At 42.4% G+C, this 20324-nt stretch overlaps 1 protein-coding gene across 1 annotated transcript; it reads left to right on the forward strand.

Moving 5' to 3' along the window:
• The first annotated feature begins 291 nt into the window (after nt 1-291).
• Nucleotides 292-19181, forward strand: CTU2 (cytosolic thiouridylase subunit 2). Its single transcript, XM_075281954.1, has 15 exons — nt 292-401; nt 5667-5741; nt 7365-7443; nt 8019-8078; nt 8977-9037; nt 10786-10895; nt 13084-13355; nt 13635-13770; nt 13879-14010; nt 14133-14224; nt 14717-14817; nt 15751-15898; nt 17206-17272; nt 17857-17915; nt 18164-19181. Exons 1-15 carry the CDS (start codon nt 343-345, stop codon nt 18222-18224), a joined length of 1512 nt encoding a protein of 503 aa, XP_075138055.1. The 5' UTR covers nt 292-342; the 3' UTR covers nt 18225-19181.
• Nucleotides 19182-20324: the final 1143 nt, after the last annotated feature.

Consider the following 20324-nt stretch of genomic DNA (forward strand, 5'->3'; position numbering starts at 1 on the left):
CATTTTATAAAACATGAGAGCAAAATAACCCAGAGCGGTCAGTGGGAGATGCAGTACTATTGTACAACAGTTTAGTGAAGAGTGAGCCGCCATATTAAGTGCTGGCAGAGAATGTTGGGCGAGACTAATACATTAGCTTTGTATATCCTTTCTCACCGGGCGTGTAAGATATTGATGATGGCAATTGTTTCACCATAATGAAGCGATTATTTTATACAAAATATTAAAGAAAAATTGCTTCATAGCCCCCGACCTTGCCTGTGACGTCATTAGTCAGGGCCGGAAGTCGTGTTCAGTTGTTTTGATTGCAAGCTGGTTTCGGGAGTTTCGGGAGCTGCAGCAATGTGCGACGTTCAGGACCTGGAGTATATGGATTTAGGGAAGGAGGAGAAATGTCAGAGGTGAGAATAAATAGAAGGTACAAACATGTCAGCAAGGCGGCCATGTCCTGAGGCCTCGTTCACGTCTGCATTGGGAGTCTGTCGGGGGAGTCTGCATGGGGACGCCGAACGGAACGGAATAGCAAACGCATTGGCAAGCGGTGAGCAGTGAAAGCACACGGACCTCATAGACTATAATGGGGTCCGTGTGCTCTCCGCACCAATCATGCGGACATGAAAGTAGATTACGGATTAACAACGCAGATGTGAACGAGGCCTGAGAGGCATCCTTCATGCTGCAGTAATTTAACCCCTTAAAGGAGGACCTTTCACCACCTCCACCAATCCTTTGCATTGTATAATAGATGCCGCTCTGCTGATTTTTAATATTTTTTTCTTTAGCTCCCTCCATTCCTCAGTGCAGTGATATGTTTCCCTCCTAACAACCTCTCATTGATGATATATCATACCTGTATGGCCTTGCGGAGTTGACAGCTGCAGAAGTCCCTTTAAAGAAGGCAGGGCTGCTTTATTTTCTTCACTGCTTTTCTGATCCCGGCGCTAAATAGGGAATATTTATGAAAACCAATGTATCGAACACCAATCTCCACAACGCTGAAGCCAGACGAAGACCTGCCTCATTTATGACGATGCGCACAGCTCTTCATAAATCCAGCAGCTTCTCTGCTGGGTTGTGTTCCTTTGCTGTAATCTACAAGCTGACGTAGATGTCAGTCATCATTTGCTTTGTTAAACTTGTGTAACCGATCCTAAATCTACTGTAACTCCCATTCCACTTTCATGAAAGTAGTCTGGGAGGCGCAGAAAAGCCAGTTGCAACAATTAATGTCCCCACTGGTGTTTGTGACTGCACATCTATATCTTGATCATAATTCAAACCTATTGAATTCTGTGTATACAGCTATTGAAGCTTCCATGATGCAGCTTCCTCCTGGACCAGTGGTCATGTGATCACTAGATGCTGGAGGACCCAGATTATCTATATAGTGTACGCTAGGAGGCTATACTACTTCTGGAACTGGCAGGGCCAATTTATTAGTCCCAGTTGCGGGAAAGCAACAACAATATGAGGTCTATTGTGACGTTTCTAAATAAATAAATAAATAAATAAATAAAACAAAAATCCCACCGCTGCTTACATCACAGGTTCTAGCCAAACCATACAAAACTATGTTTCACCTTCATAAGAATTTCCATTATGGACCGGGAAAATTGTGGTAAAGCTATTTTTGTTAGCACTCAGTGATATTTAAAGTAAATAAACTGGAAAAAAGGTGAAAGTAGAGACCTTTTTTGACGCTTATTTTTTAAAGTTTATTTGGATATATTTTTTTTTTTTCAAAGTACTGTAATAAAAAATGTAGAAAAATAAAGTTCTATGTAACAATGAAAAAAGCCAAAATTATTTGAATAATCCGAAGGAAAAAAAAATTGTTAAAGCCTTAACTCCTTCCTACTGCAGCTATTTCTTTTGTTTTGTTTTAATTTTTTACTCTCCACCTTTCAAAAGGTATACATTTTTTTTTATTTTTTTCATTCACAGAGCTGAATGACGTCTTAATTTTGCAGGAGAAATTCTACTTCATATTGGCACTGTTTAAAGGGTGTCAGGTCATTAAAAAGGTTGTCCAGCCCTGAACCACACCCTAGATGCATTTCAGGCGGTATGGTCATCCTGGGACGCTTATTGTGCTCTAAATGGCCTCTGATCCCCTTTCCCTTTTGTCCTTCCCTTGTTGTCCAGGTATATATCTTGTTAATGCCTGGGCAACTGTGGGAGGTAAAAAAAATTTGAAAATAATCATACTCATCTGTCCTCTATGCTCCAGTATCTTCCTGCTGCGTTCCAGTCCTTCTGCTCCGGTGGCTTCTCACAGATCTCTTCTTGCGTTCTGCTGAAGCTACTGATTGTCCTTAGTGGTCACGTGACCTCTGTGGCCAGTCAACGGCCTCAGCAGGCCAAAGGAAGAGACCCCTGATGTCACAGGTACATTGCATGCCCTTCAATGAGACTGCTGATTGGCCTCAGCAGTCAAGTGTGGCTGGGTCTTCCGCCACATATCAACACGGGATAGAGAAGACTGGACCGTGTAGGGAGGCACCGGGAAAAGGGGAGTATGATTTTTTTTTTTTTTCTTACTACTCCTGGCCTATTTATAACTTAAATGGGACAATCAATTTACTATTTATACCTAATGCAAGTTTACCTTAAAGGGGATGTTTGGGATAACCACTTTTTTTTTTTTTTTTTAAATTTTAAATATGGAAGAGATTGTGGGGGAGCACATACTCTCCTGTCCCTGATGCTGTAGTGTCTCCCAGCACAGTCTGGTCCTTTTGCTCTGATGTTTTCTTCCTGCAGAAGTCACCATATTTCCTTCCTCAACCTTGATTTAAAAATCTCTGCCTGCTGGACCTCATTCATAGAGTCCAGGTTGGTTTTATCCCAACCCGACAAACCCCTGACAATATTTGTAGAGCCCTTAATGTTATACACGCTTCCCACATAAACCGTACCCCTCTGTTAATTCTAGCACTTGATGTAGAGAAAGCTTTTGATACTGTCCTCTGGCCATACTTATTCCGGATTCTTCATACTTTTGGTTTTCCACCCTCATTGATCTAAACTCTATCCCTACTTTATGACACCCCGGTAGCACATCTTAAACTCCCATCCACCTCCCCTTCCCCTATCTATATTGCCCATGGCACTTGTCAGGGTTGTCCCCTTTCCCGGCCTTATTTGCCGTGGTAATGGAGCCAGTTCATCTCATCTGGATATCAGGGGCTTTGAAATTGGCTCACAATCTTATACCCTTATTTTATTTGCAGATGATATCTTATTTCCAGCCCCTCACCCACATGTCAGTTTACCTAGTCTTTTTGATTTACTCTGTGAATATGAACTTCTTTCTGGTCTTAGGGTTAACACTGACAAATTAGAGGCGATGTTTCTTAATATTCCTGTACATAAAACCTGATATTATCAAACTATGGCTTTGTGATGAAAATGCGATCACTACTTGACTTACCCAGGGGTCAATTTGACCCCTTACCAGTCTTCTTTATTCCGATGGGATTATTTTCCCCTGCTACAGCTACTGTCACATGATCTGAAATCATCCCCTCGCTTTTTTGGCTGGTTGGAGTCCATGCCTTTAAAATGGTGACTCTCCTGAAATTTCTCTGTTTCAATCTCTACCCACCTATTATAAGACAGCCCAGCTTTCTACGATGTCATCCCTGGTGTAGGTGCCCCTAGGTGCCTTCGTCTTGAATCTTCTCTTACCTCCCTTCTACCTTCCTAGGTCTGCTTTGGGCTATGGGGCCCTTGCCCGATACTTTTACGTCTACCTCCTCTCCTTTTACATCTCACTCTCTTCGGATATGGCACCAGTTGAGATTTCAATATAAACTCCAAACCCTCCCCTCTCCTCTCCGTCTTCAACAATCCTATGTTTACCCCGGCCTGGATGCCAGACCGTTTACTTGGTGGATACAACATCACCTCATACATCTTAGACACTTAAGCATCAATAATCCCTCTCTTTCTGTGCCGGTTTTTCAATCCTTTATCACCCTCCCCCAGCTGAGCACTTTCAGCTGCCTTATTTCATTTTCTTAGGGGTCTCCCTCCTTCATCTAGTCTTAAATCTACTCAATTCAATCGAATGTGCATGGATTTCCCATTTGGGTAGGGGTACTGTTTCTCTGTTATATTTTATCTTTAATGCTTCACCTCCTCTGATTATCTTTCCTGCTCTGCAGCATTGGCAATCTGATGTAGGCTCTACTATGTCTTTGGCCAGGTGGCATCACTGTTGTGGCAGTGTATTGTGTGGTGGGCAAGTCTCCCTGGCTTAAACATCCTTGAAGTGGTTACATAGAGTTTATTATGTGCCTGCTATACAAATTCTGTCCTAATGTCTTGGATAGATGCTCTGCCCTGGGGAATAACTGGCAGATTTGGTGGACCTGTCCATTAGTCCGGACCCTATGGCAGAAGGTTAAAGATACTATTAATACTGTGTATGCTAGGCGACTGGAATTGCTACCTACAGTCCTTCTGTCGGTGGATAAACCCTCTGAATTAATAATATGTTCCTTCTCCATCAATCTATTACTATGGTCACCCGCATACAATGGCGCACCCCCAGATGATGCCATTCTGCTGTGTTATATAGAATGAACCTTATTATGCTGTATGAATGCATTGAGGCTACTCATACGGATACATTTGATAAGTTTGAGAGATCTGGCGCCCATGGCTGGATTATGCAGCCCCACAGGGCTTAGAGTCCTCTGTTTCATTGTTTCCATGGCTCTTGTCAACTTTCATATAGTATATATAGATTGCTGAGCTCCCTTATGCTTCATTGGTGGTCTGAAATTCACTGCCTTCTCCAACTTTTCCTTCCTCCTTTATCCCTCATTTTTCTTTCTTTCTTTCTTTTTTTTTTTTTTTTTTATATTTGTTTTTTATTTCCCCCCCTCCCCTGGTTAGGTTTTGTTTCAGGAAATTATGTGGCTCGGGCTGTCATGTCTTGAACCTTGTATTGTATAATGTCACCTGTATGTTTATTTTTCAATTTGGTACTGTCTTTAGCCCCCTGCGTGGGGGTCATTGTCTATTTTATTTGTAGCAATTTCTTATTCTTTTTCTTCTGTAATAAAACCTTTTTTGAAACTAATAAAAACTACATGTAGTAATGTCAGAAATGCTTCTAGAAAATCTATCGTTGTATCGCATCCCTCTCTGTATGTTGGCAATGTGAGAACAATGTTCCAATCTCATTTACCTTTATAAATCGCAATTCATGCTCTTTGCACCTCAGAGCAGTTCATTGCTACTTATGTTATTGTTGTATATTCTACAATTGGTTAAACTGCTGCGGCATGATATTTTAGAACAGGAGACAGCAAAAAACAATGGAAAGCCATTGAAAAATGTTTTTCCAATGACTTTTCATAGTTTTTTGCTGTGTTTGGTGATAAGAAAACACTCTACAGAAGTTTAACCAATTGCACAAGTCCAGGTTAACTCTGCTACATCTGTATGTTCTCCTGAATAAGACACTGGACTAGTAAGGAAATCACCTCAGCATGGTGTCATCCAGTGTGTGGGAGAGTTATTGGAGAGTGTGGGAGAGTGCATTGAGTTATGCCGCAGGCTGAAGGCAATAATAAGAGTGGGTAGCAGTGGCACATGGCTAGGGTTCACTAGTTTATAAGACACATTGTGAAAACTGTTTTTTGTATCTGCAGGTTGGGGAAGACATGTATGAAGTGTAAGGAAGGTGCCGCTGTCGTCGTCATACGTGTGGGAGATGCTTTCTGCAAGTAAGAGGATGACAACCCAAGTCTGGTATAATGGTGTCTCTGGAGTCTAAGATCACACAATCTACCAGGGCAGGTCACATGTATACAGTTAGTGGACCTGGAGACTGAAACACGTTGAGATATCAAAAAGGATGGAGTACCTGGGATAAAGGGACTTATATTGTGTATAGCCTTAGTGCAGATGGTATACCCAGTGCTAGTCCTGGAAGAGCCAGCCAACATAATCTGACCATACCTTTGTCTGGGATACATTTTATACAGATTGCCCTTCTTGCCCATTCATTGTCTATACCAGGGGTTCTGAAACTTTTTAAATAGTGGGCCAGTTCACTGTCCCTCGGACCACTGGAGGGCCGAAATATAGTTTAAAGGGATTCTACCATTAAAATCACATTTTTTCTCGATAACACGTAGGAATAGCCTTAAGAAAGTCTATTCTTCTCCTACCTTTAGATGTCTTTCTTAAGGCTATTCCTATGTGTTATTGAGAAAAAATGGAGATGAATGCATCCGTGGGGTGGAGGGGGACACTCAGTTTTCAATCTCAGGAGGCGTTCACACCTGTGCTCGGTGTCTGGTGTCTGCATTCCATCGGGCTTCCATCTTCAGTCCCAGTGAAACTAGACAGGGGACGGAAACCCGGCAGTCACCTTTAAAACCCATTCAATTGAATGGGTTTGTAAAGGTGACCACCAGTGCGTTTTTTTTTTTAGCTGGACACAAAGTCAGACATGCAGGACTTTGTGTCCAGCTAAAAAAAAAATGGCTTCCCCACAGACAGGCCACAGGCGGACACTGTTGGTCGCCTTTACAAACCTATTCAATTGAATGGGTTTTAAAGGTGACTGCCGGGTTGCTGTCCCCTGTCCAGTTTGGCTGGGACTGAAGATGGAAACCTGACGGAATGCATACACCAGACACCGAGCACAAGTGTGAACGCCCTCTGAGGTGTTATTTATCCTACAGTAAGATATTTTACTGCTTACTTCAGGGGGCACAGGTAGGGTCCATCCATGAAGGCAGCAGGCACTAAACCTGACCAGTGAGACCACTGCTGAGTGGCACAGCAAACTGTAGTACGGTAGTGGCTTTGCTTACTGTAATTTGGGCTGCGTCAGGTCACGTTGTTAGGGTGACCTGACTGACGAAGTGACGGAGGGGCACAGTTGACTATATTGGGCCAGGCCATGGAGACATCGCTCTTCACTTTACCTATTGGAGGGCACCACTCCCGATGTCTGTGCGACCTGCGCTGCCTCCGGTGTCCGCCTGTGTCCTCCTGTCACTTCGGTTGTATGCAATGTAAGGAGGATACAGGAGGCACCGCTCCTTATATCTGTGTGGCCTGATCTGCCTCCGGTATCCTCCTTACATCGCATGTATGCAATGTGATAAGCGGACATCGGAGGCAGAGCAGGTCTCACAGACATCGGCGGGGCCAGACAGAAGTGCTTGGCGGGCTGCATGTGGCCCGCGGGCCGCAGTTTGAGGACCCCTGGTCCTCACTGTCCTCAGTTCTCCCTACATGTCCTTCGTACTAAGGGTTAATGGCATTTTTCCATTGCCAGTTGTGGACAATGCGATCTGTACTTATCCTGAACACTGTTCCCTCTCTTGCTTTAGGTCCTGTTTTAGAGACTATTTTGTCCACAAATTCCGAGCCATGCTGGGTAAAAACAGAGTTGTCTATCCAGGAGAGAAGGTAAAGGTGGCTGATAGACCTGATGGTTACTTGGTAATATTTTCTCACTTGTATGAACCCCAGAATCCTGTGGGTATGTCATAAATGTCTTTCATGGGAAAACCCCTTTAAAAAGAAGCTGGACTGGTTTGTCTAACCCGACTGATCGGCTGTTACCGATATGGAATTCTGTATCCTCTGTTGCTTTACATGGTGGCCATTCAGATTATCTGTCCGTATACTGCATGGACAGATCCTAGCAGAACATTATAGGTCATATGGACAGAAGTTATTTATGTGACAACCTCTTTAAGTATAGTCCTTGCACTGACTTCGTGCTCAGTTAGCAGTGGCCTTGTCCATATACATCAGCCTAATATAAAGCGTGTGCAGTCATTGCCGAGACTAGAAATACATTTCACACTACTCTGTCCTCTGTACTCAGACTGTGCATGTAAGTCACTGAGTCCATATTAAGTCAGTGATCAGTTCTATGTATATGCAAATCAGGATATATATGGTGGCGATCCGGAAAAGAACCAGAATTGTGACGAGATGGTTACAACCAATATTTATAAGGTGCGTTTCTGTTTCAGGTTCTCCTGGCTTATTCTGGTGGAGCTTCCTCAAGTGCTATGATCCATCAAGTCCAAGAGGCAAGGATTTTCTTTAAGTTAACAATTATAATTTCTTGCTAGTGATATTTCCTTTTTAGGTCAGGGGACTATACTGCTATTAGTGAAGGTTCTCTGACCGGCGTACACCATCAGGTGAAGGTGGACAATAAGATGCAATATAAGATGTATTCCAGGTTTAGACAAGAAAAATTAGGAAAATGGTTAAATGTCATAGAGGGGTCAGTGTCACAAATTAGTGAGGGGGCACTTATGTGGCATTACACTGTGTTCCGGGTCATTAACATGACACTTTACTGTGTGGGTGGCATTATACTGTTTGGGTGGCACTAATATGGCATTATATTGTGAGCGGGGCATTAACGTGGCATATATGCTATGGGGGCAGACCAATGGGTACTATAAATTGTAAAACTACATATTACATGTATTAACTCTTTATATTTAGGGGCTATCCACAACCTTCTGCCCTACAATCTGTATATTCCTTTTATTTGGATTAATGGTTGACTGCATTTATTTCTAATAGATTTTAGTGTCTTTCTATGATATATGATATATGTGGTTTTATTGGTGGAGACATGGTCAGTCAGAATCAATAAAGCTCATCTAACCAATGGGAAAAGTTAGTGATTGAATTTGATGAAAGTAAATATGCAGCAGACTATGCATCTCATTCATTATACAACTAATGATAATATATGATTGAAATTCATTATTTTATTTTGAAGCTGGAGTCTGTAACTTTTTTGTCTCCGACCTTACCCAAAACTGGCCCTGACTCCATTGCTGATTCTGCCGCCCTAGCTATATAGTTATTTTTTGGTTAGCTGAAGATTTTCAATGTTATAATATCATTACTGTAGCGACGCTATTCCCTTGCACCCTGTGTGATTTGTCTACCGTTTTTGTTTTTCAGGGTTTGAGTCGTGAAGCCCCCAAAAAATTGCGCTTCACTCCCGGCATCTTATTCATTGATGGTGAGTGAAGAATTAGTGGAATAATTCTGGTAAAGAAGGTTTTTCACTACCTGCACTAACAGTAGTTCTTGGCATTTGTAAATAGGCGCCACTCCACTGAATCAAGGGCAACTAGAGGTTTTTTTTATTTCTAGCCTCCACCATTCCCAAGCAGTCAGTGCAGTTTGCTAGTGCAATATGCTATTTAGGCTCTGTACTGTCAGAAGGGCGGTGTCAGGCAGGAGACACAATTTTTTTGTAGGTACCATATAGGAATAGCCTTAAGAAAGGCTATTTGTCTCTTACCTTTCATTGTCTTCTCTGTGCCGCCGTTCGCCTACAATCCCGGTTCTTGTTGGTATGTAAATGAGTTATTTAGCAGAACTGGGGTCGGTCCACAGCACTCATACAGCACTGAGGGCAGCCCCAATGCTGCAAGAGAACTCTCTCCAGCACCGCCTCCTCTTCTTCCGGCGGTGGCTTGTAACTTTTGGGCCTTAGGCAGAGCAGACTGTGCATGCCCACAGGCCACGAGAAAATGGCCGTTTACAATACTGTGCAAGCGGCCATTTTCCGTGGCCTGTGGGCATGCGCAGTCTGCTCTGCCCGAGGCCTTAGAAGTTACAAGCCACCACCAGAAGAAGAGACTGAAGATGACGCTGCTGAAGAAGAGGAGGCGGTGCTGGAGAGAGTTCTCTCGCAGCATTGGGGCTGCCCCCAGTACTGTCTGAGCGCTGGGGCCCACCCCCAGTGCTGCGAAAGAACTCATTAGCATAGCGACAAGAACCGGGATTGTAGCCAAACAGCGGCACGGAGAAGACGACGAAAGGTAGGAGAAGAATAGTCTTTCTTAATGCTATTCCGACGTGGTACCTGCAAAAAATAGTGTCTGACTGATAGGATCCTTTTAAGAGATGGTAAGTCTGGAGATTTCCACACCATAATGATAATTTTACTAATGTATAAATGTGTAAAATGAAAGAACTTTATCACAATATCCATCTACAAGACCAAATCCTAGTAGATCAACTAGGTAGACAGAAAAGCTGCTTTTCAAAGGGATTTTCTAGCCAGATAAAATTGGCTAAAAATGATTTTAAAAAGTTAAAGAACTTTTTATTCACCTCATTTCCAGTCAGTTCCTGCTGTGCTGAGATGGAAGCAGAAAGTAGAGCGCAACGGGGCCTGGGCAGGGTCTGAACAGAGGACGCAGTGGACCTGTCTGCGTATTAGAAGTTCTTTAACCTTTTGCAACCATTTTGATTCCTCAGCCAGCAGGTTTTCTTTTTTACAGAGGCAAATCCCTTTTAACCCTTCCATTGTTTCCTATGGGCTACATCAATGTATTGTTTCATACTATTTTCAATGAAATGGAAAGACGGCGCTCTCAGGTCACAACAGGATTTTATTCAAAAAGACAATGATGCACAGTGCATCATTGTCTTTTTGAATAAAATCCTGTTGTGACCTGAGAGCGCCGTCTTTCCATTTCATTGAAAACTCTATCTTCCCTGGCCTTGGCCGGTGTCCATCAGACGTGCTGCCTCCTCCACCTGACGGTAAACCCCAAACGTAGTTGTGAGCGATTGTCACAACCTCATCAGGTGAGAGGCCATTTGGTCCTTTTAAATCTTCTGGTTATTTCCACCAAAATTTATCAGACATTCTACACTATATAGTGTGCTCGGTGTCTCTTTTGTTTGTTTCATACTATGACAGTTGTACGGTTGTGTTCTATGTGATGGTTGTATTTCTCTCTTGCAATTCAGAAGGAGCAGTGTGTGGCCAGAGTTGGGAGCAGCGGGAACAGACTCTTTCTGAAGTACAGCAGCTTTTAAAGAAAACCAATTTTCCCTTCTATATTGTGGCCCTAGAGCAGGTGAGACTATATGAATACGTAGGCTAAATCTATGGGATGCATTAAACACAGCAAGCCAAGGACTGGGCGTAAGTATTGCTTGCTGCTTCCTCTACAGCCGTCTACTCAGTATTCCCTTTATCTAAAATGAATGGGGGACTATATAAGGTGGGAGAAGGGGATTCAGTGTTACAGAAACTCCCTGGTTAAAACTGATCTCTTGTGATTTTCCTAGTGCAGGGTCTGAGGGGCGGAACATGACACGGGGAGGGGGTGGGGGACTTTTTGGATTTCTGTGTCTGCACATCCCCCTCAGGCCCTGCACAAGTAAGAAACATTGGCTGACATTTACTATGCACTGCTCAAACATCTCAATGGATCTCGCTGAGAGAAAGATTAAAGGTGAAGACCTTTACCTGAACCGGGATCTAAGAATTTTATTCCAGTAACCTAGCAGTCAGGAGTTTATATGACCTTCCTGAGGCTATGCCTCCCCAGACCATCACTGACCCACCACCAAACTGGTCTTACTGGTTATGTAGCTCCTAGTGATTCTCTGCTCATCTGGGGAGATAACAGACCTGGCAATTCTGGTTTTTTCTGGTGAATGCCAGTAGAAGTGGACAGTGAGTACAGGCCCAATAAAGTGCTTCAGGCCCTTATGCAACCCTCATGTGTTTCTGATTGTTCGGTCAGAAAAGTGAAAGGCAGTCGTCCACTTGTGGTCATTTTATATGATTCTGAATGTGCTTCGTATAAAGGAGCAGATACCCGGCCTAGGTTGATGTCCTTTTACGGCCCTGCTTGTCCCTTGTTGTGTGACTACCGGTGTCCTAGTATTTGTTTCCTGCTCTTGAGTTTGTACTTGGAGACACCGCAAACATTCTTGTGATGGTACGTATGTATGTGCCATCCTATAGGAGCTTCACTTTCTATACAATCCAAATGGGCTGCTTGTATCTCCTCAAGCTTCACGCTAACAATACCAAGGTCAACCACGGTAATAAATCTGACCCAGTGTTTCAGTTTTACCTTCAATCCCCCACTCCAGCTATAGAATGCTAATAGTACAGGGCATGCATATGTCAAGTCAATAATTCACTCCCTCTATAGGTGAGTCTTAAGGGGCTCCTCAGCAGGTCATGTGCTTGGCAGACTGACCTGTCCATTCACATTCCACTCAGAAGTCCCTTTTTCTATTTAACTGTATGAGAGCCAAAATATTACATTCTCATAGACTTGTGTAGAAAAGCAGGTACTTCTGGCTGGTGTTTGCATTAACATGACCAGCTAGAGGGGCTGGATAAAGTGAACCATGTACCTGCTGAGTGACTGGCCAAATGTATGCCATGGCCTGGGGCAGAGTCGGGCTATAAGATATCTCCCTGGGACACTTACTGCCATTTTCCTGACTCGTACACTTTATTTCATTACATGTTTGTTGGTTTTGGTTACATCCATCTTCTATGCAACTGGAAAGCTTGGCTAACCCAATAGCATTGCCCATGAAAAGAAACCGTGACCATTGTAGAATGAAATAGTCTCCCTTTTATACTCAGTAATTTTATTCTACATGTCTTTTCAAGATCTCTATTCACTATCGGGGACTGGGATATTTTTTTTCTACCAGAGGCTAAAAGCCTGCACACACCCCATTTATCTCACAGCTGAGAGTTTGCTGCAGTTGTATACAGTCAGGATCATCCCGAGCCTGCAGTGATATATTACAGTACAGGAGAGACATTTCTGCTGCTGATGTATTTGGCTCATGGAGTGCAATTGTATCCACCCTCAGCTGTGAGAAATGTTAGATGAGGAGGGGTCTCAGCATCAGACGGCAAACAAGAAAGTAATTGGAGATCCAGACAATGATCATTGCTGAACGTTTTATTATTCGCCTACCTACTGTGTCTATTCCTATTTCCTCATAGATTGTAAACCCTTGTCAGCAGGGCCGGCTACTCCATTATTCCAGTTGGTCACTGTTACTATTGTACTTGTCTTATGTATTTTGTATTTTTATGTTCCTGTACCATGGGAATAATTAATGGTGCTCTAAAAAGACCCCCACCATCAAAACTTCTGACATGTCACATCTAGAACTGTATTTCCTTAGAACAGAAGTTATGGTTAGTAAACTGCTGGATCGGTATAGTTAAGTAGTTTGTCACGTTTCAAGCTGTTTTTTTTTTTCTTTTTTTGGCTGCAGGTTTTCAATTTTCCCCAATATGTTCTGCAGTCAGCTCTTCCAGTTAACCCTAAGGATCCAGTGAATTACAAGCAGGCAGTGAACAACTTTCTGGGACAGAAGATGGCGCATCCAGCAGATGAGCTAGGAGGCAAAGCCCATGAGCTGGCACAACTTTTTGCTACTGGCGGCACATACAGCCGTCCTCCTGTAGTGTACACCTCTGCACTGATCGGGATGTTCAGCAATGCCAGGACTCTGACAGCCAAACTGGAGCTGCTGCAGTGTCTCCGGTAAGCTGCATGCTTAATAGCTTGTTCTTTAATATTGTTCTTTTAAGTCAGATAGCTTTTTTTTTTTCCTCCTTGTCTGAAATATAAAACAAGGACAAGCAATTAATAAAAATGCTGTTCGCCCCACCCATCTAATTCACATCTAAGTGATGCTAAATAATCCAGACCTAGCAGTTTCTTCTGTAATACACTTCCATTATACTTCGCCTCTTATTGGTGCTCCTTAGTTAGTGATTGGCCTACATCCTCTGATTTTCCTCCTATATGTCTATTCTGTAGGAGTCACCTTATCATGATTGTTGCACTTACTTGTGGCTACCCCAAGGTGATGACCGGTGAAAGCTGCACACGTCTTGCCACTCGTCTTCTTTCTAACATATCTTTGGGACGTGGGGCATTTCTACCATTGGACACGGTGAGTATATTTATTTTATAGTCATGCGAGTGTCCCATGCTCTGCTTACTAAATGTGACATAGAACTTCTTAAATATGATATGACAATGTTATAAATCTTCTTGACAGGGTTTCTCAGATGATCGATATGGAAATGTTATCACTGTCCGACCTATGCGGGAATATTCACTGAAAGAAATTTCCTTCTATAACAGGCTGTTCAATGTCCCGTCTGTCTTCATTCCCACATTGGAAACTAAGGTACACTGAGCTACTGTATTTTATTCCATGAGACGTTGAGGTGACCGGGCGACTTCTCCCGGTGTGAGGACTGTGACTGTGGAAGATTTTCAGGATTAATGGGCTTTTGTATTTGTTTGTAGGCTCCTGATAACAGCAGCATCCAGCATCTGTCTGAGTCATTCATCACTAAGCTGCAGGCAGACTTCCCATCCACAGTCAGCACAATGTACAGGTGACTATCTTCTAACCAACATATTTCCAGAAATACTTGGCATTGAAAAGAAAATCTCTCAGCCCCAGGCCTTCCATCAGAGCTGTGACCTGGTGTCGCATCTGATACCTTTATAGCATACTCACATTTGGGGATCACACGTGTCCTCCGACCTACGCCCATGGAGGGAGAGTTAAATGAGATATCAAGGGAGAATAGAAATTCCCTGGTGGGAGGGTTAGTAATAACATGCAAAAAACCTGGCAGTAAAAGGGTTACAGTGCAGAATCAACTACAGGGCTGTGAATGGCTGATGCTGTAGTCCTTATTACTATAGTTATTACTGTCCCTCCCACCAGGGATCTTCTATTCTTCCTTAGTATATCCTGTAAGATAAAACTACTATATGTGTACTTTGCTGCAGCTGTCTGGATCATCTAGTCAGATTTCAGCTTCCTTTTTTCATATATTTGGTTGCTCTGACTTTGACTCTGGCTTTTTATGTTCTTACAGGACAAGTGAGAAACTAAATATTTCCAGGGCCGATGTTACAGAAGAGAATGTTCAGCAAGAAAGATGTCTGATCTGCATGTGCACCTTAGACACATGTATTGGTGAGGACTGTGGTTTGGATCATCTTCTCTCCCGTTTATGTTCTCTTTCACCTCTTGTTTGCTATTGTCGAGGGTTTTTGGTGAACATTTTTGTAATATACTTGTTTTAATTCCTTTTAGTAAAAAACCGGTTTCAGGTCTCACTAGCAATGCTGTAGGCATACCAAGGGAGAGTCTGTCTTGTACACCAGTACTCGGTGGTAGAGATTCATGAAGACCAGAGGGGCGCACCTTGTTATAAATAAGGCACATCCTCCAGTGGAGGGGGTTAAACAAAGTTGGGAATGTGATTTTTATATGAAGCATATGTCACCAGAAACACTTCTATAGGTTGAAAATCATAGATACAGCCGTCTGAACTGACCCCTCCCCCCCCCTTTGGCGACTGCTATAGCTGTACAGTACATGCGTGTGGGTTTCCCTAGGCAACAGCTCAGTCATCATTTCCAGGGAGAATTTTAGAGCCTGTTTTCAATTAAAAGGAAGTTGGATATTTTAATAAAATATACGACCAAATATTCACACCCTGATACACTAGCAAAGAAAAAATATAGCAGACTTTAAAGAAAGCCCCGAATCAGAAACTATAAATTTTAACCTGCTTCTCCTGGTTCTATACTTTCTGCCACCCTGTAGCAGTATAACCAGTTGATGCTCATAGGGACTTATCAATCTATTATATTTAAAGGCGCTTTCCAGGACCTATTTACTACTGACTTACCCTTAGGATAGCTCAAGAAGTAAAGCTCGGCAGAAGTCTGTCATCTGGGCCTCCAGCTGATCAGCTGTTTGAAGAGTCTGCATTTGTACAATCGGCTATGCTGGGTATCGCAGCTCAGCACTTTCACTTGAAATGATTCAGCTATGCTCAGGCCATGTGACCAATTAATGTGATGTCACAAGGCCTGTGACTGATCTGTACTCTTGTGACAGGTGACGCCTCTGCCTTTTCTGCCACACAAGTATCTCAGCGTCTCTCTCAAAGGAAGCCAAACAAGAATGCAGAACCTACTGGAAACCCTGAGAGGCCACGCTGCAACAATGAACAGTGTTGTGACAGATCATCTTCTTGCTCAAGCAGGTGGGTGGCCATTGCTTCTCTTCAGGTGTGTGAATCTAACATTGATCGCACAGTCATGAGAAAACCAAAGGACTCCTTCTGAATTCTATGGTTTTATATATCAGGACATAGGGCTAACATCTTAGAAGGTCATAAATTAGGTAAATCCAACCTCCAATGAAGACCAGCCAACAGATTCTAGTGTCATTATTTATTCATCAAATATGAAGCCAAAATGGAAAAGCCACGTGTGGAAAAACTAAGTACACCCCATGAATCAGTAGCTTGTAGAACCATATTTAGTAGCAATAACTAGAAGTAATGTTTTTTATAGGACTATCAGTTTCTCAGATCATTCTCTAAGAATTCTGGTCCACTCTTCTTTACAGTTTTGCTTCAATTCACTGAGGTTTGTGGACACTCATTGTTACACAGCTGTCTTAAGGTCACAATATAGCATTTCCGTTGGGTTGAGGTCTGAACTTTGCCTTGTCTTTTGTGTTCTTTTCTTTTCCATTCATCCTCTTGTAGATTTGCCAGTGTATTTGGGATCATTGTCCTGTTGCATGACCCAGTTTCAGCAAAGTTGTAGCTGTTGGATAGATGGCCTCACATTTGACACAAGACTACTTTTCTATACAGAGGAATTCATGGTCGACTCAATGACTGCAAGATTGCTAGGTCTTGTGGCTGCAAATAAAGGCCAAATTGTCACACCTACATCGTGGTGCTTGACAGTTGGTATGAGGTGTTTTGTTTGTGCGTGGTGGCCAGATATCTTCACTTTGGTCTTATTTGTTCAAAGGACATTGTTCCAGAAGTTTCTTGCAGCTTTACCAGCTTAAGCTTTGCTACCCGGCTTTCTTATGGCAAACCTGCAAACAAGCCGTACCTGTCCAGTATATTTAGAATTGTACTATCATGAACTTGAACATTTAACATGCTAACTGAGGCCTATATAGCCTTAGGTGAAGTCCTTGGGAGTTTTTTTTGCCAATTTATCCGACCATTATACAGTCTGATCTTTGGGTGAATTTGCTTGGACATCCACTCCTGGGAAGATTGTCAGCTGTTTTGAGTGTTTCCACTTGTGAATAATCTTTCTTTCTATACAATGATAGACTTAAAATAGTTTGGAACGGCCTTCTATCCCTTCCCAGCTTGAGGTTGTGTTTGCCTAATTGTTGTTAGACAAGGTTTTTTTTTTTTTCTTTGTTATCGGGACATGATTTTATATAAAACTGTAGAATTCAGAAGGGGTGTTTTTTTCATGAATTTTTGTATTCACCACAGTTTATTTCCCTCCTAACATTGTCTCTCACCTCTAGTGTTCTGGATACAGAAGACTTCATGCCTTTATTATGCTACGGCTGCAGACTGACTGTCAGGGATATGGTAAGTAGAATCTTAGCCAGAATAAAGCGTTAACAAGGTTCTCTGGGATTCAGGACCCCTCCCTCCATCACCGAATCTTACAGATATTAGGACCTTGGGGACTGTTGTTCCTAGGCAGAGCACCATAAAGATGTAAGCTAGCCTGTTTAAAGGGTCGGACATGGACTTATAGGATTGCTACTGTCCAACATATGAAATTAGAGACACAGCTTTCTTTTGTAATGAGAGCTAATTGTATGATGTTTTGTCAGATTCTTTTTTTTAAAGGGATTTTCCACTTTGGAAAACCTCTTACTCCACAGTAAGTTGTACTGCTGCTAGGATCCCCAGCAATAAACTAACCTATGGGGGAACCTGAAGGCATGTGTTCATTTTCCCGGCAATGCCACTACTGGGATATGTAGTCCTCATGCGCTAAGCATTCCTATGTTCTATTCTTCCATATTAAACGTGCACTGTTTGGGAGAGGAATGAAAACCTTTTTACATGGGGTTACATATATGTATTAGCTGAACCAATTGTCATCCTGCAGTTCAAAGGTGAAACTACAGCTGTAAATGGATTATTTTTATCTCTTCCACTAGATATCTGTGAGCGCTTTTCCTCCATACATCCTACAGGAGGCTGAGCAGCGGAGTCGCAGGTAAGGACCATAAACTGTCTGAATGTAGACCAAGAGCTGAGGCATAATGTAGTCTAATCTGTTAGATGGACTGCAAAGTGTCTTCCTACCAGTGATCCCTATTATGACATGACATCGTATCCCTTCACTATATGTCCTGTCTATTCTAGTAAGAGGAGCGGTGTAGCACTGCCTGGTTTGGATAGGAGTTACTTCACTAGAAAAGCAGTGGGGACATTGAACTAACTGCCTTCTATCCCTCTCTTCAGGTTAGGGATGAGGAGAGAAATCCAGGAATTCCTGCTGGATGAAGGTTGTGAGGACTTGTGAGGTGACGCCAGATGGAGGTACCACCTGCAGGGGGCAGTACAGGCCAGCATGACTCGTGTATTTCTAACGTAAACAGTTCTGTGCGTCTTATGAAATAAAAGGTTTTGCATGAAATCTTTTTTTTGTTGCATATAGAGATATTGGGATCTATGTTGTCAGTGTTACTCGTGGGAACAAAGAAGATTAAGTAGTTGCTCTGGGCAATAATGGCGGAATTTATTTTCCCAGTTATGGCAACTGAAGCTAATTTGTGTGTAACTGATAATTGTGTGAAAATAGTTCTATATTAGTATACAAGTTGGGTCAGATTGATGGGGATCAGACACCACCCCCAACCATCTGAGCGATAAGCCGCTAATATAAAAGTTCAAAGGGAAAAAACAAACTAGTAGAATGAATATTGGCGTGATATCAAGAGCCAATCCAGATCCTACAATTTCTGTAATACAGAGTACTACTTCTTAAAGGGGCGTTCAAGCTCCTATTTTAACCCTTCCAGATACTTAAAATAAACACTTGCCAGGGATCCAGCAGAGTCTCCATATGGCTGAGCATTGATGGTCTGTTCAGACAGACAATGGTCGCTCTGGCTGACTAATGTGTGGGCAAAATGTCTGCAAAGACCGAGGCGATGAATACAGACTCTCCGCTGGATCACCAGCTGAATGGAAAGGTGAATCGACTTTTGGTGCGGTTTGTTCATTTTACACATGAAATCTTAAACGTACCACAAAACTTCAATGGAAAAAGCAGCTTTCCATTTTGATGTGGTTTAACACCTTCATTCTGTGCACCATAAGGAGACACATTCAGGTTTTGTTGGCATTCATGGCAATGTTCTTAGATTGTATTGTATTGTAAGCTCCTGCGAGCAGGGCCCTCGGTCCCATTGTGTGAACTAACTGTTTGTGTAATGTATCTTTTTGTCTGTATTTGAACTCTAAAAATTGTACAGTGCTGTGGAATATATTGGCACTATATAAATAAAATTTATTATTAGGCAAAATTGTGAGTGAGCCCACTGAATGTGCACGGGAATCATGGCGATGCTCACCTTAACGTAACTGGACAATCATTCTTCCAGATATCCCAAACAGTGTGACGTGGGCTTCAGAGAAAACAGCGTAATTCTGCAGGAAGTCCAGAGATTGGACTATAGTATCAGTCTATCCAGTGGTGTGGGCTCATTGAATAACTCTGCCATGAATAAAGACGGGTATCTGAACATCCTCAGTAAGTTGGTAGACAAACAGATATACAGATTTGTCAGGATTCAGCCCAGAAGTTGATATCTAATATCAGAGCAAATTGTAGAAGTCTGAAAAATAAAGGTCAACACTAGAAATATTTACAAGTCTTTAGAAGTCTTTACGTAAATTTGATGTATTTATCAACAAAAGTTTAAAAACTTCTGAAATGCTGAAAATTGTACTTCAATAACCATAGAAACATCTGGATAAACAATCTAAAAACATGGAATCGGTAAACTTAGTGAAAAACCAAAATGTGTCATGACTGTACACACAAGTGGTATTGCCATGACTAAGGGCTGATCTGAATGCAGCCATATAGTCTATAAAGGTCACCACCTAGTGGTGGCAGCAGGGAGTGTAGATATGAAGTGTATGGAGAACAAAGGAAGGTCTGTTTTAGAGAGACTAAAGCCTGGGGATCACACACGTTTCTAGGAGTTTAAGCCAAACGCAAAAAGTGGGAGGAAAAAAAAAAAAAGTAAAGTTGGCAGATTTTTCTTTCATACATTTCCTTCAGTTTGGCTCCCCTCCTGGCTTTCACTCCTAAGAGACTGTGTCAGTCCAGCAGTTAACATATAAATGAATTTAGGCAATAAGACAAGGCACAAGAATTATTACATAAAGTGCCATGTTGTCCCAGATAACCCCTTTAACACTAAACACCCTCCCCCGCTTACCTTGTAACTCAATCAAAAATATATATTTACCCAGGCACATTTCTGATTTTACAGTGATAGTCCGTCACTAATACTACTCCCCGCCGCCACCCCATCATATTTACCTGTCTTCCTGTCCAGATCTTCTGGGCACAAAACATCAAGACTCCTCTTCATCTTGAAAGAAGGAC

The sequence above is a fragment of the Leptodactylus fuscus genome, chromosome 7, assembly GCF_031893055.1.
Source record: "Leptodactylus fuscus isolate aLepFus1 chromosome 7, aLepFus1.hap2, whole genome shotgun sequence".
Lineage (NCBI taxonomy): Eukaryota > Metazoa > Chordata > Amphibia > Anura > Leptodactylidae > Leptodactylus > Leptodactylus fuscus.

What these genes read in the sequence shown, in the direction of transcription:
- CTU2 (XM_075281954.1), top strand. Translation starts at nt 343, where the DNA reads ATGTGCGACGTTCAGGACCTGGAGTATATGGATTTAGGGAAGGAGGAG. An exon ending in GAGCTGCTGCAGTGTCTCCG is followed by an intron (nt 13,356 to 13,634) that starts GTAAGCTGCATG and finishes TCTATTCTGTAG; the next exon opens with GAGTCACCTTATCATGATTG. An exon ending in TCATCTTCTTGCTCAAGCAG is followed by an intron (nt 15,899 to 17,205) that starts GTGGGTGGCCAT and finishes TCTCACCTCTAG; the next exon opens with TGTTCTGGATACAGAAGACT.